The sequence below is a fragment of the Calonectris borealis genome, chromosome 2 (genome assembly GCF_964195595.1).
Source record: "Calonectris borealis chromosome 2, bCalBor7.hap1.2, whole genome shotgun sequence".
NCBI lineage: Eukaryota > Metazoa > Chordata > Aves > Procellariiformes > Procellariidae > Calonectris > Calonectris borealis.
In genome coordinates, this window is record NC_134313.1 from 164238951 (window position 1) to 164266840 (window position 27890).

At 39.7% G+C, this 27890-nt stretch overlaps 1 protein-coding gene across 1 annotated transcript in view; it reads left to right on the plus strand.

The window, feature by feature from the left end:
* XYLB (xylulokinase) overlaps positions 1 to 27890 on the plus strand; it is an 87046-nt gene that overhangs the window by 51364 nt on the left and 7792 nt on the right. Inside the window, exons 16-18 of the mRNA XM_075144237.1 lie at positions 21234 to 21292; positions 25150 to 25237; positions 27457 to 27551. Of these exons, the coding sequence (XP_075000338.1) occupies positions 21234 to 21292; positions 25150 to 25237; positions 27457 to 27551 (242 nt within the window). The remainder of the gene's footprint in view (positions 1 to 21233; positions 21293 to 25149; positions 25238 to 27456; positions 27552 to 27890) is intronic.

The window sequence follows — 27890 nt, forward strand, 5'->3', positions numbered from 1 at the left end:
TGCGGTTTAGTATTTTTGTCTGTACAGACTGGAACACATGATGATGAAAAATGGATCTGTGTAAATTAATATCTCACACAGTTTAGGCTGATTTTGCAAAGTAGTCTTTCAGAGTATTTTACACTGTTTACAGTTACATGTAGTAAGTTATACTAAGAGTAGTTAAAATCACAGTATGGATGAGGATGGAAAGGACCTCTGAAGATCGTCCAGTCAGAGCAGGGCCAGCTGGAGGAGGTGGCCCAGGACTGCGTGCAGTTCAGTTTTGAGTATCTCCAAAGGTGGAGGTTCCACAACCTCCCTGGGAAACCTGCTGCAGTGTTTGATCACCTGTACAGTTAAAAAAAAAAAAGTTTATGTTTAAAAGGAATTTTTTGTATTTCAATTTGTGCCTTTTGCCTCTTGTTCTGTCACTGGACGGCACTGAGAAGAATCTGGCTTTGTTGTCTTACCCCTCCCTCATCAAGTATTTGGGCACATTGATAAGATCCCCAGTGAGCCTTCTCTTCTCTAGGCTGAATAGTCCCAGTTCTCTCTGCCTTTCCTCGTATGTCAGGTGTTCCAGTCCCTTGATCATCTTCATGGTCCTTCACTGGACTTACTCCAGTATGTCCATGTCTCTCTTGTACTCTTGCCCAGAGCTGGACCCAGAACTCCAGATATGTCTCATCTATGCAGTGCTCCCTCGACCTGCTGGTAACACCCATTTTAATGCAACCCAGGATGCTGTTGGCCTTCTTTGCTGCAAGGACTCATATCTGGATCATGTTTACCTTGCTGTACACCAGAATCCTCAGGTCTTTTTCTGCTAAGCGGCTTTCCAGCTGAGGGCCTCCAGCCAGCCAGACCTCAGCCTGTACTAGTGCATGGGGTGATTTCCTCCACACGTGCAGGACTTTGCATTTCCATTTGTTGAACTCGATGAGGTTCCTGTCGGTCCATTCCTCCAGCCTGTTGAGGTCCTGCTGATGGCAGCACAACCCTCTTGTGTATCAGCACTCCCCTCAGTTTTATATCATCTGCAAACTTGCTGAGGATACACTCTGTCCCATCATCTAGGTCATTAATGTTGAACAGTATTGACCCTTGGGGTACACCACTAGTGAGTTGCCTCCAGTTGGACTTCGGGCTGCTGATCACAACCTTTGAGTCCAGCAGTTCAGCCAATTTTCAGTCCACCTCACTGTCCACATATCTAATCTGTACTTCATCAGTTTGTCAGTGAGGATATTGTGGGAGACAGTGTCAAAAGCCTTGCTAAAGTTGAGATAAACTACTGCTTTCCCCTCATCCACCAAAACAGTCATCTCATCTTAGAAGGCCGAGCTGACTAATGCCAATCACCTTTCTATCCTTCATATGTTTGGAAGTGGTTTCCAGGACATTTTGCTCCATCTTCCCAAGGATCAAGATGAGCCTGGCTGGCCTGTAGTTCCTGGTATGCTCCTCCTTGCCCTTGTTGAAGACCAGAGTGACGTTTGCTTTCTTCCAGTCCTCAGGAGCCTCCTCCAATTGCCATGACCTTTCAAAGATAATCAAGAGAGGTCTCACAGTGATATCAGCCAACTCCCTCAGCACTCATGGGTGCATTCCATGAGGTCCCATGAACTGCTATACATCCAGTTTACATAGATGTTCCTTAACCTGATCTGTTCCATTGTCTTCCCTGCTCAGGGACCTGGCATTCCTGAAAGTGAATCTTAGCAGAAAAGACTGAGGCAAAGATGGCATCGAGAACTTTGGTCCTTTATCACCGGGTCCTGGTAGTTTGCAGTCATATGCTATAGACCTTGGTCTGTATGTGTGTGTATGTGTTTACGTGTGGGCTCATTTCCAAACAAACAAGCCTGAGGTTTGTGCTGATTTCCCAGACAAACTCTTCCTGTTCATGGCTCAGGATGTCGGCCAGCTGCCCCAGTGAGCCAGTGATTCAATTGCAGGGGAAGTTCAGCTTGGGTGAAAACAAAGACAGCAGTACACATTTTTCTTTTGGTTTTTAATTGCTTCCGTCTCTGTATCTGAAGCATTTTTCTTAAAAATACTTCACTTTGCAGGTGTAGCCTCATGGACTTTCTCTCATCGTAGCTTTTCTTATCATTTGTAGCCATTAGAGAGTTCAAAATACTTTTGGCAGGGGGGTTAGCACAGGTGCCCCGGAGCAACTCCCATTGGGATAAAAAATTCTTATTACTTAAAATCCCCTTTTTGTCAGCCATTATCTTAGGGTTCATTTCATGTCATGAATTGTTGTGTTGTTCTGTGTTGTCTGCCAGAGAGGGTTGTATTTCACTGTGGACTTTTGTAGGGCTGAAACTTTTGTATGCAAAGTAATTTTTTTTTTTGATAGTGGAAGGACAATCCAATAAACCATTTTCTTTCCTATTGGAAATTGAAATAATGTTGCTTTTTTTGGATGGAAAGAAGTGTACAGGCTGGATTTTGATGTCTCATTGATTTTAAAGCAACGCCTTGGCTGTAGTTCACAATGAAAAGGTGGTGCGATTTAGGTGCTGCTTTGACACTCAGGAGACGTGGCCTGCAGTCCTGGTTCATCTAGATGGGTATCTTCACTGTATCTTTTTCTTACATCTGAAATCAGGATGATGATAATTCCTATCTGTTAAGGGTGTTCTGAGGATGAATTGACTATTATTAGACTGGGATTATAAACTCACTCAGTCGTTATATGGGAAATGAGATTCAGGCCCAGAGATTTCTTTTTCTGTGGTTAATTCTCAAATGAAAGGTCTGCTAAGGACACTGCACACCAACATGTACACCAACACGTCTAGGCCAGGGTCATGGAAGTTTTCAGGTTCGCAGTGGTTTATTTGCACCTTGGATGAGATGCTTGTACACAAGTAGAGGACACTCAATTCTGGAGAGCAGCAATTGTTGCTTCTGCTGAAAACTTTTGAAGCGTATGGTTTGGATTTCTGTGCGGTAGGAAAATGGAAGATGTGGGTAGGGCTCCCATTGTTTCTTCTGGGAATTCGTGGAGGGAAATAGTAGCTGATAGGCCATGTAGCCTTTTCATGGAGAGCATGATGTCTCTGATATATCAGATCTCTGACACATGTAGTGCACAGGAGGCCAGGGCCCATATGGTAAATCTTGATGCATTTTGTATTCCTCTCTTTTCAGCCAGTCAAAATTTGAGCTCAAAAAAGAAGACATGAAAGCAGAAATCTGAACATATGGCAACCCTAATTAAGGGGGTGATGTTATTTTTTTCACCTTCAAACTCATTGCAGTCACACTGACCTCAGTGCTCTTTCCTTTCCTATGGTGCATTCAGCTATTCCCAGGAAAAGTTTGCTTTCCTGAGCAGGGAGACTGAGTAAGCATGTGCAATCAAACACCTGTATTTTTGTTTCATAGGAAATGATGTGCTTTCAAAATTTCTTTTCAAACTGTCTCATAATTAAAGTCACATTTCAGGGAGCTTTTGGGAAGAAACATGGAGGATGCATCTCCTTTTGAAGACTGAGACTGAGATCCTTTTTCTGACTGATAACAGAAATGAATCTTGAACCTAGATCAAGCCAGTGTCTTTGCTATTGGGTTTAGAGTCAGTCTGTCTTCTGCTTGGGGCTATTCTGCTTCTTATGAAATATTTACTGGTCCAGAGAGACAGTGTGACTTTGTATAACTTGATGGTGAAGGAAAATCTGTGGGATAAAGCAGACCCCAGTTCAGGTTCTGTTGCTGCTCTAAATCAGGTGATTTACATCTTAAGTGAGTCCATAGGCAGTGAGGATAGTGTTTAGCTGCTCTCTTTCTGATCTTTCTTCTGTTGCACATTTTCTGTCGTGGCCCTGAAAAACTCTTTGATTAGCTCTTGTAGTCCAACAAAAAATATCTTGCAGAAAAATTCCTGACCAGCTCTCTCAGAATTACTTAGTAAGTTATGAATTATAGAACAAGGGTGCCAATATGTACTAGGTAATAGTACATAGGGTTTTCCTTTTTATTTAATAAGTCTTTGCTAAAGTCAGCATCTCTGTTTAGATCCTTGGCTTTTTTGCAGCCGCTGTATTCCTACTTTGCATATGACAATATAAGAAGAGGTCTAAGACTGTCTTTCTTATGACCAGAGCTTTGTTTTTCCCTTTTCGTGTGATTCTCCATAATTTAGGTAGCTTGACAGTGTGTCTTAGTGGATTTTTAATTTTGCAGAACTTGAGTCGATTTGCTTTTGAAAAATTAACCAGTCCGTGCCCTTGAAAAGTCATTGCATCTGTTATTACCTCCACATGTGATAAGTTTAAGAAAATGATTAGCAAAGGTGTCACTCATTTCTGCATGCTGTATATCAGATCGGACTTGCTGTGAAGTAGTGAACCATATTAAAGCTGTGAAATCAGCCCTGCTCTACAGGGACTACAACCAGCTGCACCAGTTTTACTACTTTTTTTCCCTTGCAGATTCAGGAATGATTGGAATGGAGTTTGACAGTTTATTTACAGATTTGCTGTGACTGACAGGATGCCAGAGGGGAAATGTTTGTACTCCCTGAAGATAGTTTTTGGTAACTAAGGCTAAATATCTGACAGGACTTCTGTTACAAAATGGAGTGTGATCAACAGTTGTGTTACTGCAGAATTCAGTGCATCTTTTCATTTAAAATACAGCTAAAAATACAGAACTAAAGCCAGCATTTGCCTTGATGTAAAGTGTCCATACAGAAGAGAAGTGCGGCACTGGTGAATTCAAGCCTTCCAGTCCAATCCTGATCTCTCATCCCTATAAGAAATTAGGGAAAGGAGGAAGAAAACCACTCACATGTTGCCTTCTTTCCTCTTAGTCACTGATTTTCAAACTTAAAATTTGTAGGTTCCATAAATTTTTCAGTGTGGAACTGGACCCCTTACATGGTAAATTCAAGTCTCCTTGACAACCAACCTGCTTCTCTTATGGGCTGTCAAGAGTTCACAGACCACGCATTGAAAACTTACATCCATGTGTGTGATGTTAAGGTTCCTTGCAGTTTAAACTTGAAATGAATAAAATAAAATTAATCTTGTTTTCCTCTTACATTCATCCTTTGGCTTTGAAACTAGGGCAAATGGGCTTTTTCTTTTTCATGATCATGTCATTCTGTTTCTGATTGTCAGTAACCTGATTAAAGTATCCTCATGGTGTATAAAAATCAGTCTTATACAATGATACTTCGAAAACAGAAACCTTTTGGAAGAAAATGCATGAGCTATATACTGTATTATATACAATATATGGGTAGTAATATTATACTCTGTATTCCCAGAAATAGTATTAAACATTTGATCAGGAAAGTATTTTTTGTTCATTAGTAGCTCTTTGTTCATTTAAGAGGCACAGAAGCTTTTGTACATTGAAAAGGTTAATTATACTCAGAGTAAAAGTACTTGAATAAATTGTGTGTTTTATGGGTAGCAGAGGTTGAAGGTGGGCAGATTTGTCTAGCACAGAGAAAAAATATATTTTTATTAGATTGCTAGGTGTTAAGAAGTGCTGCCAACTAGCCAAATGTAATCTGAGTATTCATGAGCAAGAGATACTGATATATTGCAGGGGACAGAAAATATGCACCTGAGTGCCTGTGTCCTTACTTGCATTTAAGCCAGTCCTACTGGTTATGTCTAGTATCACAGATTTTAGTAGAGTTAATTTTTTTCTTAATTTTTTTGTTGTTGTTCTGGCTGGATTGGTAATCTACTGTAGAACTGGATTCTTTGCTGTATACTTTTGTTATATTAAGGCTATTCATCAAGAAACAGATATAGAGCACAATCAGCAAAGAATAAATGAGAGAACGCAAAATGAGCCTTTCTCAGTCATGATCTCCTAGTGCAGTATGTCCCTTTTTAATACTTATATGCCAGGTGTCACTTACAGAAAGACCCGAATAGAGTGTGTTGTACCACAACTCTAAGGAGGATATCTCTGCTTCTCTGGGTATTAGATCATCAGGCTGAGCCCACCTCCCCAGCGATGGGGTTCTTCCGACGCAGTCTTTACTGTGGATACAACAAGCTTGACAGGTGAATCCTTATTTGTATTTTTTAATTGTCAGGAATAAAAGACATACTTCTGAGAACAGAGACTGGCATCCACCTCAGCCCTTTCCGAGGTGAATTCTCTTCTCATTCGACTATATGGCCATGGTTATTCTGGACCTGTGGCTGTGGCAGTCCTGGCCGCACAGTAACTTGTGTAAGGGAAGAGTGATGGTTCTCTGTGTTTGCACTGTTGTTATCCATGCAGTCAGGCAGTTCCTCAGGGAATGGGAGTGGTGGTTAACCTATTCCTATGTCTTGCTATTTTGACTATTAAAAAGCTTTTCTTGCAACAAATCTAACTTTGGCATTTCGCAGCTTAATACCGTCAGGCTTTGTTCTGTCCGTCCTGGAGAAGAGAGTTTATTCCCTTTCTCCTTGCGGATGCTTTTTTATCATGTTTCCACTAGGTGTAATGTTAACGCTGCCTGTTTATAAAAGTAGAAGCTCTACCCTTAAGGGTGAAGGAAGGTTGCCCAACGTAATGCAAGAAATCATTGATGGTGTAAAGCAGAAATACAGCCCAACAGCCCTGAATCCTGCTTTCCAGCTGTAGTTCTAGTCTAATGCCTTTTAACAGATAGAAGACAAAAATAGGTATAATGTACTTTTGTTAGAGTTCAGACAATCATTTATGTGGATCATAAAATCCTTAGCTTCCAGGTTCTCCCTGTTGCTGTAAGAAGTTGTTAGGTGTCCACCGAGCTGCCGTATTCCTGGCTGATGGCATCATTTCTGCCTTGATTAGTACATCACACTAGCGATTAGTACAGTTACTACGGCTCATGCCCATGTGCAGGTTGTGACTCTGTGAGCTCTATTAAAAGATACTCTCACGCTTTTTAAGACCCAAGAAAAGTGACCAAAATAGTTAAAGAAGAGTCAGTGACCAGGGTGCCTAATATTATAGTTGAAGTTCTTCAGTAGTTGGATTATCTTATTAAAAAAAGATTAGATGATATAGCAGGAATGGAGTGCTTTGAGATCAGCAACAGAGCTGTGAACTGGGGTCACGAGTGTTACTGAGACTGTCGTCCAGTGCCTAAAGACAAAAGCATAATTACCACAAGAAGGTCATTTTTCGAAGCAAAGAACAGTTGTAAACTGCCTTTACCAGGAAAAAATCAGTATTGCATTGCATCATTGAATTATTCATCAAGATCAGACACTTTCTTGTTCAATTTACTTTGTCATTTTCTTCTAGCTTATTCTCAGCAGTTTGGATGAAAATATAATACAGTAGCACCTGCTCACAAGAGACATTCAATTCACTAGATGTCTTGATTGGAAAGACATTTGCTTTGGTCCAAGCTAAAATCAAATGCTCTTTGTATTAATGGGATATTCATGTTTTATGGACAAATAACTCAAACTGGTGTTATGATATCCTTCTGTTAACCTGTTCTTATTATTTTAGTGAGTTATTTCAGGCCCTTAATTTAGAATAAACAAGATTTACTCATGGATCAGATCCTGCATCTTTTCTTCTGTTCTATACAGCCTCTGTTGAAACAAGTAAGTGTTTTCCCAGCAGTAAGATTTGATTGTCTAGAAAGGTGTAAACATTTCTTTTTCTGAAATTGCTTCATGTATATAGGTGAAAATAACACTCTCTTAGGAGATTCTAGGCATGGTTAGATTGTTTCAAGACCCTAGTCAGAGGACTGAAATGAGTGAGTAATAATTTCTCTGTCACTTCACAACCTTTTTTTCTTACACACAAGTATATAGAGAAACTCAGGTACACAAGAAGATCAGAATCAACCCCCATATGTTCCTCTCACCATGATCCCTTTTTTTCGCTTTTGTTGCTTTCCCCCATAATTTACTTCATTTGCATATTTTAGTGTTTCATACCATGGTGCCTGAGTCAATTTTCTTTTGAATAATTAAACAGGTACATGCCCTTGGAAAGTCATTGCACCCTTTATTGCCACTTAATGTGTTAACTGTGAGGAATTGGGAAAAGATGTTGTGCATTTTTGTTGACTGCTGTTTTATGCAAGGACTGGATATAATGTAGTGAATGGGACTCAGAGAATATGCTGTATTTTGGTGCATGTCGTGAACCACATCTTGGGTACCCCGAGGATGTACCCAGACTGGAAAACCTCATCCTTTTGCCATTTCAAAGGAAGATGTGAGCAGCCTCTTACTTTAAAAAAAAAAAAAAAATCATTTATAGAGTCAGTGGCTATTCAGTGATGCCCCATACTTAGATGAGGCTGGATTTTAGGTGGTGGAAGGTTTTGGCCTCTGCAGAAGAAAATTTAAAGAAAAAGAATTGGTGATGAGTCCTCTGTGCTGTGGGTTTGGGAGAAGGGGAAGAGAGAGAGGACGGACAGGAGAAGTTTTGCAGCTGTTTAGTAAAGGTAGCTGAGACTTCTCTGGAGGGGTGGCAGAGTCAGACAGGGGATTGGGGTGGGTAACGCGTGGGTAACGAGCTGCTCTGGGGATCGTTGGGTTAACAGGGAAGTTTCTGTAAGCAGTGGAGAGCTCCAGGTTCTCATGAAAATCCCAAGCCAGGTGAGCTTGAGCATAGCTGTACTATAGATGCAGCTCTAGCGGTGATATTATAGGGATTTGTTAAAATTGTGCTGGCTTGGATAACCGAATCACTGTTTCCATTGTAGGAACAATGAGCATGCACCAGGGTAGGCCAATGACAAAACGTGCTTTGCTAAATTGCATTTTATTTTACTATTGTCTGGTAGTCGTGCTTTACTTTCCCCCCTCCTTTTGCTAGTGAATACTCTTAATTGTAAACATACTTCAGTGTCTTTGGTCACTCTAAATGACATTAAAATGTCGGTTTGCCTTCATTGCTCAATCAAGCCCTACTCTTTGCAATTAGGATGCTACTAGAAATTTATATTGATTTCTAGGTGGGTGTTTTCCTTAGGATAGGATATACCTCTGCTTAAATGTTACAAAATAAACCAAGGCAGTTTGTGTTCTTTAATGCCAACAAATAGGTTGTTGGGATTATTTGACTCGTTACTCAGCATGCAGCGAGTGCTGGGGAGAGATCCCGGCTGATCCCTGCAGCCAAGGCAGCTGCCTGACTGCAGCTCTGTGGCAGGGAGGTGAAATCTCTGCTCCAACTGTCCAAGGCAGAGAATTCCTTTAAAAAGCAAAACTTCTGCTCGGTCAAGCTCGAGGAGAAAGTGCAGACTGCAGCTTATGCTTTTGATGTTTGATTTGATTAATAAATGTAGAAATAGAAGGAAAAGGTTATGACAAGGGTGGTTTGGGATTCAGTGCAATCGATAGTGATTTATTCAGAGAAAAGGGACTCCACCCATCGATATGGTTCTCTTCTCTTGGCCTTTGGAAGAGCTTACCGTAGAATTGCCCAGCTGTGATTAAAATTTCCCTGTGCCAGCGTGGCTGATGTGTTCAGCCAAATGCTAAATGAAATGCGTCCAGTTTTGGGGTTCGGCAGTGGGAGAAAACATGGGGAGTGTGACAGCAGTTTATAAAAGAGCAGCCTCTAGAATTGAAGAGATTAACATCTCAGGGAAGGCTACAGACGCAAAGCATACCTAAATAATGATCATTGGTTAAAAGGCATCAGTGGTTTGGAGATAAAGAACTGTTATAGATTGTAAAAGAGATTGTCAAAATCCCTCAAACCAGACAGTGTTAATGATGCAGACCATGAAATGTGTGGTGACTGAGATTTAAATGTGTGTTTTGATATGGATTGTATGATCGTTCATCAAAAGCTTCAGACCTGTTGTTTTTTAAAGAGTGTTTTCTTTACTATCTGAATCAAATATGTCAGCTCTGCAATCTGTGGCAGGTTAATTGAAATGCAGCGAGAGTGCAAAATCTGAATCAAGCATGAGGTTGGCAAACTTTGTTCATCCTTTTATTTATGCAGATCTCTAAAACTAACTGCTTAGCTTGAGAACTGTTGATGAAATTGGTGTGATTTTCCATCCTTCCTTAGATAGGAACTATTTGGGCCAAATGGAGTCTAAAGGAACATTTCAAAGATGTCATATTTGACTGGATTGAGTGAATGTATAGCAGGAGCTTGAGGAACGTCTTATTATAGTAGTATTGTTACTTTTCAGTGTCCAGTGATGGACTTCATCTCACTTGAGTGAAATTCTGCAAGTGGCATGCCGAAAATACCCCAAGGTAGTTTTTGCTGTCTCCCTTTTCCTCATAAACTGTTATTTAATTTTATGTGATTGAATTTGGTGACATTTAGTGCACATTAAAGGGAGGAATTTATAATGCTAGCTAAAGCAAAGGGTATTTTAGGTTCATTCTTTGTGAACTGTTCTTGCTGTTCTGCCAAATCCATGTGTACCTCTGCTTTTTAGAAACCTGTGCCACACCATGCCAGAGCTTCTGTTTGGGCTCCTGCCTTAAAATCAAACTATATCTTCAGAAACTGTCAGCAGGAGGAAAAAAACCCACCAAACATGAATTTGTAAAAGCCTTTGAACTACAGTGTGAGGGGTTCTTTCCTTCTCCTTAGCTAGACCTTTGGTTCCCATTGCAGTGGTCTCTTGGCGACTTTAACTTCTATTGATTGTACGGGAACATGATGGCAACTAAGGATGGTTCAGGTACTAGGATGATCCACCAGGTCCATGTACCCGTACCCCAGCTGGGGGGGATTGTGATAAGGGCAGGCACTAAAAAAACCCCCTTTGCCATCAGAAAATCTCCCCACTTTCCAGTGGCATGAAGTTATTAGGGTGTTTGGAAGTGGATGTTTGTACTAAGGGGTTGTATTGTTCAGTACCCAACAGTGTACCCTTTCTAAGTCTAATATTTCATTTAAAAGCAATTTGCCTGAATAAAATAAAATATGCATGATGGGTGAACACAGATGAGCTCTGTTAATGTATTCTAATTAACTTGCTAAAAATATTTTAAAATCTTAATAAGCTTAAAGAGAATTTCTGATGATCAGATGCAATGTTAATGAGCATGGTATAAAAACATAAGAAGGTAAAGTAGATAGCTGATTGGCAGTTGCAGTGCTGTCTGTATAGCTAACATTTTTCTTGTACAAAAGAAAGATCTTTGGGTTAAATTTTAGCTTTTGTCTTGGTAGCTATCTCAAGATCTATTTCTAGAAAGCTTAATGAACAAAACATTTAAAAAAATAAAAGAATTTACCTGTTTGATTTGGGGTGGAGTGGGGATTTTATTGCTTAATTATGCCTTAGAAAAACACGCTAAGGACATTTATAATAAAGTATCTGTGTTCTTTGTGTGTGTGTGAGACTGACTCCTTTGCTTTTATATATGCCATAAATCTCAGATTGTAGTTCTTTTTCTCTCCAGGCTATTAGGTTTCTGCAGACTGTATTTCATTCCTTAGCACCTATAGTTGCTTGGCAACAGCATCCGATTTACATGAACCCAGCCCCGTGAATGAGTAGTTACCTGGAACCTTTCTGTGCAGAAAGCCCGAGAAACGTAACGGTTCTTCCATTCACTATGACAATTATTAGGAATTATTAATTGCTTTTCTCTCTTCATCTTTCTGTAGCCTTTATTTTTCAGTTAAAGGGGAAAAAACTGTATTCTCTGTTTAGTTCTAGCCTGCCAATTCATTTATAAATAATCCACTTGGAAAACAGGAGGTTTATTAATAACAGAACACTTTAGTAGTGCTTAGAGCCTCAACTGGTACAAGCGGTCCCCAGTGCTGTATTCTGTAGGTACAGAAAGAAAGAGGTTCAGAGGTAACCCACAACAGTCCCATATAGAAGGTCAGTGTAGTTTTTCCTGCTACTGAGTTTGGTATAGTTTTTAGGGAGAAAAAGGAGCAAATGTTTCCTACTCAATATATTTGCTTCCCTTCTTGGCATATGGAACTTCGTTGAACAAACAAAATAAACAGATTTTCTGCTACCTCAGCCTAGTGTTTTGTGAGCAGGTACACCCTCCTATCGATTCATTTTATTCTTGTGAAGTACTTCACAACCTGTAGGTTATTTCTATTGGGAGGAGTAGGAGGTATTAACAAGAAATATCAAGAAGAAAAATTCTTCAGCAGTACCAAACACAAAAAAGTCTTCCAGGACTAGGAGAAGAAGAGCTACAGTCAATATCTCTGGATGTCAAAGTAGTTGTAATAATTATTTTGAAAAATCTTGTAAAGAAAGCACCCAAATTGCCTTGTTTTGTAAATCTTTTATGTTTTTCATCTGGCTTATCCTTTGCAAAAATAAAATGATACTTGGGCCTTGACTCTTTTCTGTGCGTTTCTAGAGGCCTTCGTTAATGTTGTTGCTAAGATGCAAAGACTGGTGCTGAGGGAAGCAGAGTAGTCCTGAGATCTGGTAGAGATCTGGTTTGCAAATCTAGATCCCAAACTGATTTTTCCCCAAGTTTGTGGTGGTTTGCTTTTCTCTAAAATCAAAATACTTGGTAGGATGTTCTTTCCTTCTTCACTCCAGTGGCATTCAAGGTCAGGTCATCACATCCTGTACCTTTTAATTATATCCTGTGGCTTTAGGTAATGCTGAACTTGCAGCTGATTATTATTATATTTTTCTCCTGTGGACATGTCTTGCTACTGATGCACAGACTCTGCAGATTAACTAATGCAGAATCGAATGCATTTGTGATCTAAGTAATGAAGAGGCCTTTGTTCTATTCTTGGTTGTTCTACTGATTTTGTGTGACCTTGGGCGGCTCATTTATCTCCTTTCTTGCTTTTCTCATTTTAACCTTCAATGGATGGTGTCATATGTTGATTTGCCAATGTAATCTTCTATTTCCCTTAGAAGATTTGCAGGGCTGAATATTGCTGCATATGAGGACAAATAGTTTTTAAAATTGAAGCAATGATGTTTTTTGTGTTTCTAAATAACTCAGTAGCAAGCATTATTTACTGATGTGTGATCTGTAAAGCCACATGTGGTAATTATACACATCAGAATTGTGATAGGCATGGGAGGGTGTACATTTTGCTGAGTTTCAAGCACAAATTTCTCATGTGTCAGAATATTTTGAGGAAATACTGAGCTATGCTGCAATGCTAGCAACAGAGCACATTAAAAAAAATTGTTATTTTTAGTCAGTGGAAAATGCCTAAGGTACCAGTGACTTTTTTTTTTTTAAAAAACCCAATTTCTGGGAACATCTTGTGGGCTCCTGACTTTGGGTGAATGTCTCACCTCCAGTCCTGGGAACTGAGGAGCAGGAATTGTAAGTTTGGATTTCCAGGGTTCCCAGAGGCACTGATGCATAAGGTCACTGCAGATCCCTCGTGAACTCTGGGGCTTTCTGTGATGGGGAGCATAGGACACCCGACCTCCTTCCACAGGACTCTGCAGAGCATGTGTCTGTTGGAGCTACAGACCTTCAAAGCCGGAACATTCTCCCAAGAAGTCAGGCAGTTTTCTAGCGCAAGGTTCTCTGTGATTTATCAGAAGTTTTTATAAACTGGCACTTTCCTACTAAATATTTGGATAGGTAAGCTGACAATATGCAGTGTCAGATACTTCTAGGGTAGACATTTTTAATGCTGTTACCAACTCTGCTCTTTTTTGATAGTGGTATCGGTGGTGAAGACATTTCTGCTAGGCACTACCAGCAGCACTAAGCATCAGTGGTTTGTGGTCTTGAAATTATGCCGTTTAATGAGTACGAGAACTTAATACCTTTAGCTTATCAAAAAGAAAGACAAGATGCAATTTAATTGTGGTCTGTAGGTGCCAAGATGTGAAGGGGAAACCCAATTCTATAGTAATGTTTTAACTGGAAGGCTGAAGCCACAAAGATCAAGTGACTAGAAGTTTAAAGAATAAAAATCTAAAGTATGGGAAAAGTGCAAATATTTAACTTTAAAGGTATTAAACATGAAAACAGCCAGTAGACATAGTAAATTCTCTGTCACTTTGAGTCCTTCAGCTGAGGTTCTGTGTCGTCTTTAGATTAGTGTAGTTCAATGAATACAGGGCTGGGCTGGATGGTGCGATCATTGTGTGAAAGTTGTTTGATCTCGTTTAAGCAGATGGTCCACTCTGACCTTTTAAATTTTTGGAGCTCTCTGTAGGTAGGTTATTAAATAGCTGGACGTGATGGCTAGATTTCAAATGCCCAGTTTGGATCTCCTCTAGGTTTTGCTTTCAGACTGGTACCACCTGCTTCAGAATATTTTTTGAGAATCAGTTAATTTGTCACATTGGTTCCAGATTTCACGTTTATTTGCTGAACAACAGGAATTCTGAAGTGGAAGGTGAAGGTAGAGGTGTTGCCAAGAGTCTATGAATAATTGTGGAAGCATGGGGTAAATCAAAGAAGGTTGCGCTTTGTTGTGTTAAACCTTTAATTGGAGCCTTGGCTACTTTATGGATGTTTGGACAACTGCTGAATAGTTTTTGTGGTGATTAGTATTTTTCCCCAACACACACTATTTTTAAGTTTCACAGTTCTTGCCATATCCAAACTTTGGTAACAAAAGAGGAAAACTTTGAGTAGCCAAAAAATAAAAAATTAAACCTGATGTAAGCCAGTTCCATTGGTACATGAACCCATTTTACCTTACTAATTCATGAAATATATTACTTAATTTTTCTTTAAGGAATTAACTCAGAACCAAGAATTTACACAAGTTTTTTACACAAGAGACAGCAAGGGTTTATTAAATTACTTCTAGTAATAGTGTCTTCAGGAGAGGACTTCTCCCCAAATACATTTTCAGTCCTGACCAAACAAATTTTAAGTGGTCCTTCTAATTTGTCTTCCATCTCTTTCCTTACAAGCTTTCACAGAAATATTTTTCCAAAATATTCAGCCTATATCTACAAAAACTTTTGGTCTGAATCCGCTGCTTTTTTTCCCCTTGCTGTAAACTCTAGTGCTGACTTGTGGATTTTTTTTTTTTATATATTACCATTGGAATTTATCCCAGGCATCATCAAAATACTCTGTCAAATAGAGATCTGCATCTCAAAAAAAAAAAAATCATAGTGAATTGATAAGCAATTGCAGCTCTGCAGTATTTCTACAAGAAGTGCAAATATTTCAGAGGTCTTGTTGCGAGCATGTCAATGTATATGTTATAACAGTGTTATGACTATTGATCTGCTTGTTCTCAAATAAGTCTTTACCATTCATGCACCATAGTTTTCCTTGCTGTATAACTCTGCTGAAGTCAATGAAGTTGAATTGTCAGTGGGGTTGTATCTTGAGTAGATTTTGTTTCCTATAGTACGTCTTAGGCTGTGTGTATTTTTTGGGTGATCTGCAATAATTTAAGGTGCTGTTAAGAGAGAATTTATGTCATGTTTTTCTATGTTTATTTTTTTCTGAAATCCATCAGAAAGGGGAAGGCTTTGAGTCAACGTTAAATTTTAAATTCATATCTGAAGTGAGCTAGACTAAGAGGATTTTCAGTTAGGTGATTTGGTGTCTTTAAGCTTCAGGTTGTGAAATACAAAGTTTTGTCTTTATTCAATCAAGGTCTTAGGAAAACCAAATTTGGCATCCTCATGAAGAACAATTTCTGCTATTAGAAGTTGCTTGAGAACATAAGGTGACCTAGACTATCAGTAGCATAGAAGTCTTGACTACAGATACCATTCCTACTCTGTTTTACTTAGGTGTGTGCGCATCTAGTCATTTTAGTGGTATTATTCTTGCCTTACAGCAGTGTGAGCAAGAAGAATCATACCTGTTCTCCCCTACATCATTGTAGAGACTTTATCTATGTAAGTAGCATAAATGTCGAGAATATTAGCCGTATTTGTCATTGCTGCTGAGAAAATCGAGGCTTTTTTCCCCTGTTGAATTACAGCTAGTATGATAGTAGCTGTAGCCTTAGAGGCTGATGATCAATTCTATCCTTAAAAGTTGTTTTTCTTCCCCAGGCACTGCATTCAAAAAATAAGAATAAATTCTATGTCTGGAAAATTTCTGACATATATTTGAACAATTGAAACCCTCACTGAAATTAAAGCACATTACGAAGTATGAAAACTTCTTTGCTTATAAGTAAGAAAACAGCCAACCTATATGGCAAATATGGCTTGCTTTTCTCTGTAATAAATTAGCTGATGCTTCAAAGTGAAAGTCAGAAACACTTCTAAAAATAGTTTTTGAATAGCTTTTATGATTACTGTATTGTTTTTAGAATTGTAAAGGTGGCTGAATTTGTTTGAATATTTGGCTTGAAGCTTGTAATTTATTCAGTCGGGCAGTTGTGTTGGTCTAAATGAAAAAAAAAAAGGAAAAGAAAAAAAAAGTGTGTTCCAGTTTACATTACTTTTGCCTCAATCAGGTAGATATTGTCTAATATGCTGATGGCTGGCTAGTGGCAGTCTTTTTTTCTCTGTTATGAAATACTCGGGGATGTCCGAAGTGATGCAGCACAACGAGGTAGAGAAGCAAGTGCCTTTGGACCCAGTCCTAGAACTCACAGGGACATGAGGGGCGCTTAGTACCTTGTACATTTTCATATTTAAGAGGGTATAGACAAGAGAAACCTTTTACCATAGCGGGAGTTTAATTTCAGTCTTCACATGAATAAGAAAGATGAGCATGAATTTTGGAAGAGTTAATATGCAAGGAGGACGATTTTGGAACATTTGTTTTATAAATGGGACAAAATAGTCATATAGTTTTGTTTTGTTTTTCTCGAATGAAAAGCTAGAAAATACTTTTTTTGAAATTATAGTGTTTGGAGTTAATCAGAGAAATAAAGGAGGGGCTGATACTTTTCTCGTTGCTTGCAAATTGTAAATTGCAGTTATTCGCAATCATGCTTGTAGCTGGCGTGGGTTCATGTGCATAATCAGCTGCTTTTTGAATGCATCTTCTATTGTTCTGTTTTATTTATGGATTCAGTTGTGATGAGAAAGACGTTATGAAGTTGTTTGATGAAGCCTTGGAAATGTCTTTTAGGAGTTTTGAAAGTCAGCGAGTGCCTGGAGTTTGGGGTGCACCGGGGCTGTGTGTAGCACTGGAAATTTACGTGAAAAAGTTGAAGAGTTTTCAGCCTCAAAATGGAAGGTCAAATTCTGCTTTCGGACTTTGCGGTGCATGAGCCAGCAAAATTCTGGACTGGCATCTTGTTACGGTCCAGTTGAAATATAGCCAGATCCAAAAGCCCTGAGGTCAGGAGTCATCCCATCGATTTCAGCACCCGCACCCGTTAGCAGTCTGGTCTGACCCCACTCCTGGTGGAGCAGGAGGCTGAATTTCTACCTCCAGGCTCCTTGCACAAATGATGTGGCAGCAGACTTTTGGTGCTAATTATCAGCACTAACCTTCTGATTGATGCGAGTTTGCTTATGTGATTATTTTTCTTAATAGCTATGGTTATGTGCCAAGACCATTAGAGGGGATGTCAGACTGCTCAGGAGAGACTCGTCCTGTGTTACTGGTTCCACTGTCTCACTGGCTGAATCCACTTGGGCAATGCTTTTTGAGTCTGCACTTTCTAAAATCTTTATTCTTCCCTCCTCTTTTTGTCTTAATCTGCTTAAACTGCTTGCTTTTCTGGGAAGGCATCAGTTCTGTGTTTGTAAATATACAGTGATGCAGGACTTCAGTCTTTTTGGGACCACTGACAACGGCTGAACACAAATAACAGTAATTTCTCTCTCTTCACAGTGACAGATTCTTTTTTTCCCTATGTGCCTTTCAATGAAAGCAATATTTTGGCTGAAAACAAGAGCCAAGAGATGAACTTTAACATCACTCAATTCTTGCTGGATTTCTGTGAAAGGCAGAATGGGAGTTGTTGTGTGAGTAGTAGAGTGGGCTGACTTCTCAGCCTTGTGTGGGAAAGTGCCTTATGCTCAGTCTTCCCGCATAAGTGAACTCTTTACTTGGGTCTTCCCCCTCCTCCTGTCCAGTGGGAATTATTATTTTAACTGAATTTCGTTAGATCAGTCGTCACGTTCCACAGCAGATAATAGATCTGTAGAAGATGTGTGTTTTGCAGGATGACACCATGCCATGTGCAGCTGCAAACGCTTTCTAGATAGGGTTAAAATTGTCTATCAGCGCTCTAAAAAATCATTAATTTTTAAATAGGAAGGAAATAAACTGGTTGGTTAGATACTATGCAGGGAGCTTTTAATTAAAAGATGTTTAAATCTGATTCTCTCAACTGTCAAAGAATTGAATTAATGAATTATGTTTGCTACAGTAGTTGTTTTTTTTTTTTAGTAACACTGTATTTAAGTTCTTTCTGTGCACTGCCGTAGGGGGTAGATGGTAGCTCCTGATAGATTCAAACACAGCTGGCTGAGAACAATGTCTTTGTTAATGCCCCTGTATACATAAATGATGGGCTTGCTTTCTTTATTTATAAGATGTATCCAATTACACATCTCAGAGCAAATGTCCACCGTTCAGTAAAGCACACAATATTGGCATTAAAAAGACAATCCCTGAAATCGGTGATCAATGCATTTTCCTCACTCTCCGAAGAGAGATTGAAATAAGAGGTGAACATAAAATTCAGCAAATTCAAGTAAGTTCTTTTGGGACCTACTCCTCACCTGTAAGAAGTGACTGAAACTCAACCAGGGAAGCTGTTGTCTCTGCTCTGGCCATACGCAGAGCTGCCTCTGGAAACGCAGTGCACCGAGTTCATCTAAAATCACTCTTCCACATGGCCTGGATGGATCAGTCCCACCAGTACAGCGGGTCAGATTCTGTTGTCAGGCAGTGATGGCTAAGGTTCACTAGGCTGTTACCTACTGGGATATGTTTTGGTGAAGCAAGCCATCCTAATTATTTGAAGTGGAGGAGAAAGAATGGTTTTGCCCTTCATGTAGCTTCAGCCTAGGGTTTTGGGGTTTTTTTACTGTCTATCTGTGTGTGTTTGTACTCACGAGCTGATCCAATTTAGAACTTGAGATGTCCAACCAACATTAGAAACTTCACAGTGAGAATTAAGTTGGTTTCTTTTATCAAGTAGGTTAGCTATATACTGAAATAATTCTTAGTATTTTGCTATGAAAGAATTAGTCTGAATTAAGATGGGTGTGCAGATAATCAGGGTGTTAAACAATTTTAGGCTTGAGATCTGTTTGGCCTCTTGGTAGATACCTTACTCAACTAATAGTAGGGTAAATGCATACTCACGAATGGTTTGTATCGAATAGCTAAGGCACTATAAATTCACCCCTACTTTTCTTATGGTAACTTATTTATATAGAAGTATCCTGAATTACAGTTATGGCATAAATTGATAATGTAGCCAAAACCTGAATCTTCTGACCTAGGAAGGAGTAAGTCTCCTGTCCAGTCCTCAATTCCTAATGCAAAAATGTTACAGGGGCATTGGAGTCAGCTAGAAGGCACAATTCAGCCCTACCTGGCCTATCGGTTACAGCGCCGGTGAAAGCAGGCAGCAACATATACTGACGGAGCTCCGAAACATTTGGAAAGTTGTGGAGCAGAAGCCCGAAGACAGAGAGCTGGCATGCAGATGCCAGTGCAAGAAGCAGTTGAGCTAAGATATGTTTGCAGTTTTCACAGGAGTGGTTGGCTTTACCACTTTTATATTGTCCACCATTCTTTCCTGATGGTGAGAGCCCTGCAGTTTATTAAGCCCCTTTCCAGAGGCAGTGGAGAGCAAGCGTGCCTTATTCTTTGGTTTTAGCTGCTGTGAAGTGTAGCAAACATGTTTGTTTCTCGTTTTGTCTTGCTGGCTGTCTCTGAAATGTGGTGTTTTCATGTTGGATATGGTAGTTCTGCAAGAATTTATATTCGCAACAAGGTTTAGCAAGACAGAATTGCGACTGGTAGGCAAATCATTTAAAGTTCAGCTTGGTTTCTAGGAACAGAGGCTTACTAGTTATTTTTCACTGGTTTCTGTGCTATTATGTTGTTGTGATAATCTTGGCAGGGATCTGTCACTCTGTGTTGGTATAATTGAAACTTGTTTTCCCTGAGGAATCACTCTGCTGTTTGTTTTATTTGTTTACTGACATTGACAGAGATCTTAATGGCTTTTAAAACCCAATTTGTGCATCACTGAATATCCTCCAAAGAGGAAAATAAAATTAAATTTATCAGTAAAATAGGGTCCTCCATGCAATGCTTTCTCTGGGTCTTAGTCTCCACCTGAGCACCTAGCTGTGGATCTAGAAATGGCATGGTGAGCTGCATTCTCTTTATTTCTAATTCTGTGTTCAGGGCTTTTGTCATTAAGGTACTTGAAAGGATAAATGACAATAAGTTATTTAGGGCATCAGTATAAGTTGACCAACTTTGCCTTGTGAGATATAAATTATCTTTAGCTTTTATTAAAAAGGAGGTTAAGATAACAAAATAACAATCACAGTAAAATTCCCCTTTTGGGAGGGTATACATGATGGTATAACTTATTATTGTCATAAATCAGGGTAATTAAGTGTTTAGATTTTTTAAAATATACAATATCAAAGTATTTATGCATTTATTTTGTTTTAAGCCTTTGAAGAATTTCAGTGAGATCTTTTGGACTACTCACGTTCATAATGTCTTGCTGAATTGTGGTTATGGATAGACGTATGGCTTGTTGCATGCCGTGCTCCAGAGGAGCATGCACACAAATAAATGATGAGGCACAGGACAGACATTCAGGAATGTGAGAAGGAAGGATGGGTTTCTTTAAGGACTAAAAAATGCAGGACAATTTTTTTAACACCCCGAAAGCTGAGGGTTTGCATTGCATGAAGATTCAGATATTTTTTTATTTTATTGAAGTGACTTAGACCATCTCTAATTACCTTTTGACACACTTCCTTGTCATTCAAGCATATAGGGATTGCCCAGGTTTCAGTGAACTCTGACTGTGAACGTCATGAGGAGATAGGTTTTGAAAATACTGCTGATTTTAAAGGTTATCTGACAGTTTGTATATATACAGCTATGAGCCAAACCAATCTGACCTCAAACCGGAGCTGTCGTGTAATAACGCTCTGCCTTTCTGATTGTATATCTCTTTTGCAAATCTCCCTGACTTTGATAGCAATATAATAATAATAGATCTGCAATATTTATGTTGCTTCTTCTAAGGAAGTGTTCTAATGTGCCTTGGAAAGGTGGGTAATTAGTCTTACCTCCTTTTTACAGAAGGTAAATTAGAGGTACAGAGAGAGAGCCCAGACCATCTGACTCCCACTTTCTTGTTCTCATTGCTTGGTTCAGTAGTGCAAATCTTGACAATATGTACTTTCAGTCTGATCTATATGTTGTATTGCATTGCAGTGCCCAGAACAAGGATTTTGGCTACTGGTGGTGCATCCCACAATAAAAAGATCTTACAGGTAAGTAGAAAATTAAATCCTTTGAACTGAACTTGCAGTTACATCTGCATTTTTATTTTGATATACTGAATCCAAATCACTGCAGATACACAGGAAGGTATGGATATGGAGTTGTGAATCTACTGCAGGTCATTGGGGCTTTTCTTCAAGTTTAGCATGGAAACCGTTAGCCCAATGCTAATTTTATATTGAACTTTAAAGGTTTTTTTACATTCGACTAGTTTTATGAATGTGTATCTGAAGCACTGGTGATTTCCAGGGCTCATCACTTACATCAAATCAATCAGCAAAGAAATCAAGAAGAGACTTGATACGCTACCTGAGATTTTGTAGTTTTTGTCATTCAGATGAAAGTTGGACCATAGATTTAAACTAGAGGGGGATTTTGCTGGTGCTGAACACTCAAAAAAACCCACCTCAAACACACAAAAGACCCCAAACAACCCCCAAACCCTGCCCTTGTTGTTCTGAGTATCTGTTACTTATTAGCATTGTGTCACATATTGGGGGGAGGCTATGGTTCCGTATAGTCTGTCCTCCCTTTTGCCATCTTCCTCTTCTGCTGCTATTGCTGCACATCCAGCCCTGGTTAAGATCCTTCGTCTGGCTTCTTGAGGACAGAGTACGGCATGCTCTCTCTGTTTCTGCCCATTGAGATACGGCAAAGCCTTGCTCACGAACGGTGAGAGGCCTCTCACCTGGCTTTTGCTATCACAGAACTAGACATTTGGGTTGGGATTTATCTTGCCTGAATCCAGTCACCTGCGATGTGATGTCTGTATACGATCTGTCAATCCTGTAATAGTCAGGGGAGATCCAGTCAGTTACGGTGCAAAGGAAACCGGATGGTGTTCTGACTTATCAAACGTAGATGCCTCCCTTTGGGTGAGCCAAAGAGCTTTCTGTACTCCACTGACTGCCTTGACAAGCTCCCCTTTGACTAGAGGTGCAGACACTGAGCCTGGAGGGAGATGTTTACACCAAAAAGCACCTGTCTTGATCTTGGGCTAAGTCCTGGCACTGAAGTTAGTCAACACAGGGTTGTTTTCTGGAGATGCCAATCCCTTTCCATCAGCTAAGAGAGTCTAAAGGACAGCCTCAGCTACGCACTGTACTCTTTGACAATTGCAATCGTATGAAAGGAAGCTCGTCTGCCCTGTGAAACCTGAGCTGGAATAAATGGAGGTTGAAGAGCAAAGAGCTCTCTCTCTCCTAAGGCATCTAAACCACATGTTTGTATAACCATTGGTTGTACAGCTGATTGGGACACAACAAAGTTGGCATGTTTGGCCTGTAGATGTCACTTCTCTTCATCTGCTTTGGTTATTTTGCTTAGGAGCATGATGTTGGAAAATTAACTGATAGATTAATTGCTTAAAACATTGGTCCCTACCGGAGTAATTCTACTAAGAATACGTGAGGAAAGAGATTGGATTAATAGATGAGTTTGTTTTTAAAGCTATATTTCCAGTTTCGGTGCCAGGAGGAATTCCTTGCTGTGGAATGGAGGCAGAGAACTGAATGTTCTTATAAGATGTAATTCTGCAACATACACAGCTGAAAAATTGTGGGGATGGGAGAGTGGTGGCTGTGGTGCTTGCTCTTCATGTGTAACAATACAGCTGCTTTTAAAACTCATTAGAAGTGTCTTAAAATAATATGATCAATACAGTGTCATCCACTTAATTCAATCCCTGGTTAATTGGATCCTCCTTTTTAATTTAATCAAAACCGCAGAAACCATATCAGTTGCATGAAGAGTAACAGCTTCCACCCTTATCATGGTCAATTTTGGATAATTTGTTCCAGGGCTACAAAAGACTATCATTTAATTAATCAACATTCAGTAACTCCTATATTTTACACCTCAAAGGAGGCAACTTTTAAAAAAATATAGTAAGGCAGCTTTCTCCATGGTTCTGGGAAGCTTTTTATAACATACATGGTGCTTGATTAATGACCACATGAAACACAGTGAAATATTTTTAACAGTAAAACCTCTAACAATTTCTTTTAAAATTATTCATGAGAGAGACCACAGTTTCAAATGACTTACTAAGTATATGAACTTTGAATAATTTTAATTTTATAATCATGTGGCACAAAAGGTAGTTATTATTTGTAGTATTACAGCACTTATTATCATCAGTATAGAGTAGAGCTGCATTGTATAAGGCTCTGCAGAGATGCAAAAAAAAAAAAAAAAAAGACCCTCTGTTGTCCAAAGGAATGTAGAATTCAAGCTTAAGACAATAAATACCTATTAGAGATGAGATGAAGAAGGAGATGGGGAATGTGCTGAAACAATACGGTATTATTGGCTGGCAGGATGGGCAGTGGCACCAGCACTCTGTGACCTTATCATTTCCAGAGGGCTTTTTAATAGATACCATGATTAATTTTCCATTTGTCCTCTAGCATTGAAGCTCATGTGTTGCTCAGTGCTTGCTTGCAAGCAAAGTTAGGCAATACTGACTTGGCTATCTTACCGGAAGAGAGTGTTTTAAGTGTATAAGCTCAGGCTTTCATTGGATTCTAGTTAGCAACCAGCCACTTTTGTTTAAAGTTATGAAAAATGGTGATTTTCAAAGGTTTTGATTTGCAGATTCCCCACAAACTTTCAGAGAAAGAGACAAAACCCTTTAGAAATGTCACATACTATTTTTTTTTATAGCATATATGGATTGAATTTCTTAGTCATCTTTTATGAAACCCTGGGGCCCATGATCAGTAGGGCTATAAATTCCTGAGTCGGGGTTGCAGATCACTAATCCAAATGCTTTGGATTCCTGGACACTCTGGCCCTATTTTAGACTCGATTGTGTGGATGTAAATCGGGTGATACACTGTTCCCTTTGGCAAAAGTAATAAAACCAGCACAAGTTAAATCTGATTGTTACCTGCTTCTTGTGTTGCTCGGCCTGAGGGATACCTACAATCCTAGAGGTGATGAAATCAAAATGGAAAGAGTTTGTTGACAATGTTTTTGGAAAAGAGTTATTGAACGTCCCGTGTCCCTATCCAAATATGTCTTCATTTTTCCCCTTCTGTATCTGTTTTCCTAAACTTACGCTGTGGGGAAGAGCACATGTGCTCTATGAATGCGAGATGCCTGGTGTCGATTTCAATGCAGAACGACGTGTGGTCAAATAGCTTTAGTATCTGTTGGATAGGGTAACAAATTATTTGCCTGTAAAATTTCCTTTGTATTGCCCAAGTCAAGTTGAGAAGTGTCTTGGTATATCTTCATAGCTAAGGATCCCTCGAATACAGGAAAATTCCCGGTAGATGTAGAGACTGTATAAGCAGCTCCTGTGTCATTCTTCCTGCTAACCCTAATATGATGGGAATGGTGGAGGTGAAGAAGACAGGCTTAGCAGGCCTTCATACTGCTGGAGCTTTTATTTTATCAAAGTTGAGAACTGAGGAGCCATGACTGGTTCCTCTTTCCTTCCTTTCCACTTGGCTCAGCCATAAACGCGATGGAAGACAACAGGCACCAGTTGTGGGTTCCTGAGCAGATCTCCTTGGCCTGATGTAAGCCTTTGGCATGGGCTGATTGTGTGGGCTTATGAGGGGGACAATGCCTGAACCCAGACTCCTCTGAACTTGTAATAGAGAGATCTGGAGAGAAATGGGACTTTGTTTCCTGGCTGCAGTTACATCTCTAGCTCAGATTTACCAATACCCTGTTGTGTGACAAGTTCAGGACTCGTTGCCTGCAGTGCTTCTTTCCGTGGGTACCCAATGCTTGGCTGGGGTGTACGGTGGTTATTTGTTTTCCTAAGCAGTGGTAGGGGATTGCTTATCCCTTGTCTTTCATGGACATGCTTAACCGATGCTTTGATACTTCTCAGGTCCTGTCTGATGTGTTCAACGCACCGGTGTACACTATCGATACCACCAACTCTGCTTGTTTAGGAAGTGCTTACAGAGCAATTCATGGTAAGACTGTAAGGAGATACTTCTGAGAGGTCTGGGCATTTAATTTCAGTCGGTTAATACTTGGGATTAACATTACTGAAAATGAGGGGAGAATAAAGCTGTGTGGATGTGACTGGAAGGTCACTCAGGTCAAAAAGGGTTTTTTGCTCTTAGTACACTTCAAATCTGGGGGCTGCTTCTCAACCAAGGGATAGGGCCTGGAAACTGTTGATACTGACAGGGGAAGGCGTAGGACCTTAATGCGTTCGGTTGCTACCTCTGTGTGCCGCTGTTGGAAGAATACAGCCAACTGAAGGTGTTGGTGTAGCCTGCTGCCCCGGTTTGTGGAGCAGGCTATAAACTGCATTGCTGAAATGGTCAAACCAAACAAAAGATCAATCCTAGCAAAGAAGATCAGAGAGGGCAGGGACAACAGAACCAGTAATACTGCTGGCCAAATAAATGTTATTAAACCTATATGTATCTTCCAGCTTTTAAACGTCAAGATGAAGGATGTGTAAGGTGTCCTGGGCTCCATGCTCAAGTATGCACTTTCTCTTGTAAAAGCATAAATCTTGGGATACTCTTAGGTTGACCAGTCATTTTGCTTGCTGTACTACATCACTCACTGTAATGCAACAATCCAAGTCCCAAATTTAAAGTGTTAATTAACTTATATCTATTAATGCATGCAGGTGTATCTTAAGGGTGGGCCATCGGCCATTTAGGAGTTGAATCCCAGGCAGGAAATTTTATTCATGTATTTTAAAACAGTTTCTAATATCTTACAGCTAAACAAATAAAGGAATGTGTATCAAATTCTGAAGTCCTTATTTAGGCCAACTTTTGTTAGCCTCAGTTTTTCTGATTAGAAGCTTTAGGATTTGGACCTTAAGACATGGATAGCTTCTATACAAGTTCATGTAAGACCATGGGATTGCAACAAGCATGGAAAAGATAACAGCCATCAGAAGAAATCAGCCAAGTTTTAATTTTAGAAGCAAATTCTGCTGTCACATTATAGCATCTGAAGACTACATGCTCTCTTGCATTTGAAAACAGCACAGAAAATTGCACAGCCAAAACCTGAGTCAATGTGTTTAATGCACACAGCATGCTCTCCTCTTTATTTCCAGAAAAGACACAAAGGTTCTGTCAGGCAAAGTACGCTTTTGCAGGACAGTGGAAGCGGTACTGCTAGATTATCAGTATGTTTGAGGCCACAGCGGGACCATTTTTCCACCTTGGGGGCCAAGTTTCCGAACTGGTTTTCTCTGTACTCAAACTTTGCCCTACTGCTTCAGAAGCCACCAGAAGCTTCCCAGCACCTAATGCTGCAGGCAGATTCCTTGTCCATGAATGCATGTGAAATGTGGAGCCGTCATTAAAGTTTGTGCAGTTATTTCATATGTATGGAAGATATGAATTCCCTCTGCCAGTTTGGCCTATGAAATCTTGAGGCTTGGTTGACAGAGCGTTTGAGTGAAGATTTCAGATGCCATGCTGATGGAGGGACTCCTTAGCTCAGGTACTCTGCCAGCCAAGCCCCAGGGGCTTGCTGTGTGTGTTTCTAAATGGCATTTTTGATTAATGCCTTCAGCTGACTCACTCTTGGCCACGAGAAGGAATTGACTAAAAGGAAAGACTTGCTAATATAAATGAAATATTGATAGCAAGGGCTCTTTAATAATATTACAGTGTACATCTACAAGTAGGGTGTTCTGCAGTTAGCCTGGGGTTCTTAGCAGGTGTAACAAGGAACTCCTGAAATGCTGCAATTCACTTGCAAAGCAAAATGCTGTAGTAGCAGAACTCCTCTATTATTCTGCTTCCTTATATATAAATATATTTAATAATTTGTAGCATATTTTCTTGACAGTGTTTTCATTTCTCTTCCTTTTTTAGTCACATTTTGTCCTTGAATCCCTTACTTCCATATATTTTCACTGCTGTTTACTGTATTGTTGTAACCATAAATAATTGCTGATATTGTTGAGTAGCATTTCTGCTGCTTACCTATTCTCCAGGGTACGAATTGAGTGATTGGCAAACACTCAATCACAGATTCCCCACTTCCCGAGCTAGCACGTTGGAATGTAAGATCTCCTGCCATTTTTCCTTCAATCCGGAATGCTGACCTGACCAGGGAAGATCAATATAATGTATTAATTTGCCAGAGAGTCAAGGCACATCCCTCATCGTGCTTTTTGCATTGATCAGGATTGTGATTCTCATTGCAGGACTTGTAGCGGAGACGACTGTGTCCTTGGCTGATGTAGTGAAATTAGCACCGGAGCCTAGATTGGCTGTTACACCAACTGCTGGGGCTGCGGAGGTGAGCAAGCTTGGGAATACAGTTTTTCTTTTCATTTCCTGTCCGCTTCAAAATGTAGTTGTTTACTAATTCTTTTAGTAAAATAGATCCATTTAAGAAACATTTGGTTACACAATTCTTACTCCTTGTTGTAGAGATAGATTTGATTTTGGGAATCTTTAGTGTTGTAATGATGCAATAATCTGATCACTCTATCCAGGTCCGTGAGAGTGATTTTTCCTAACTGGATGTGATCAGAGAGCAAAATCTGTTCCTTAAGAGACAGAAAAACTTATAAAAGAGGTTGAATTTGGATACAAGTCAGTCAGGTTGTAACTGATAATATTGACAAAATAGTCT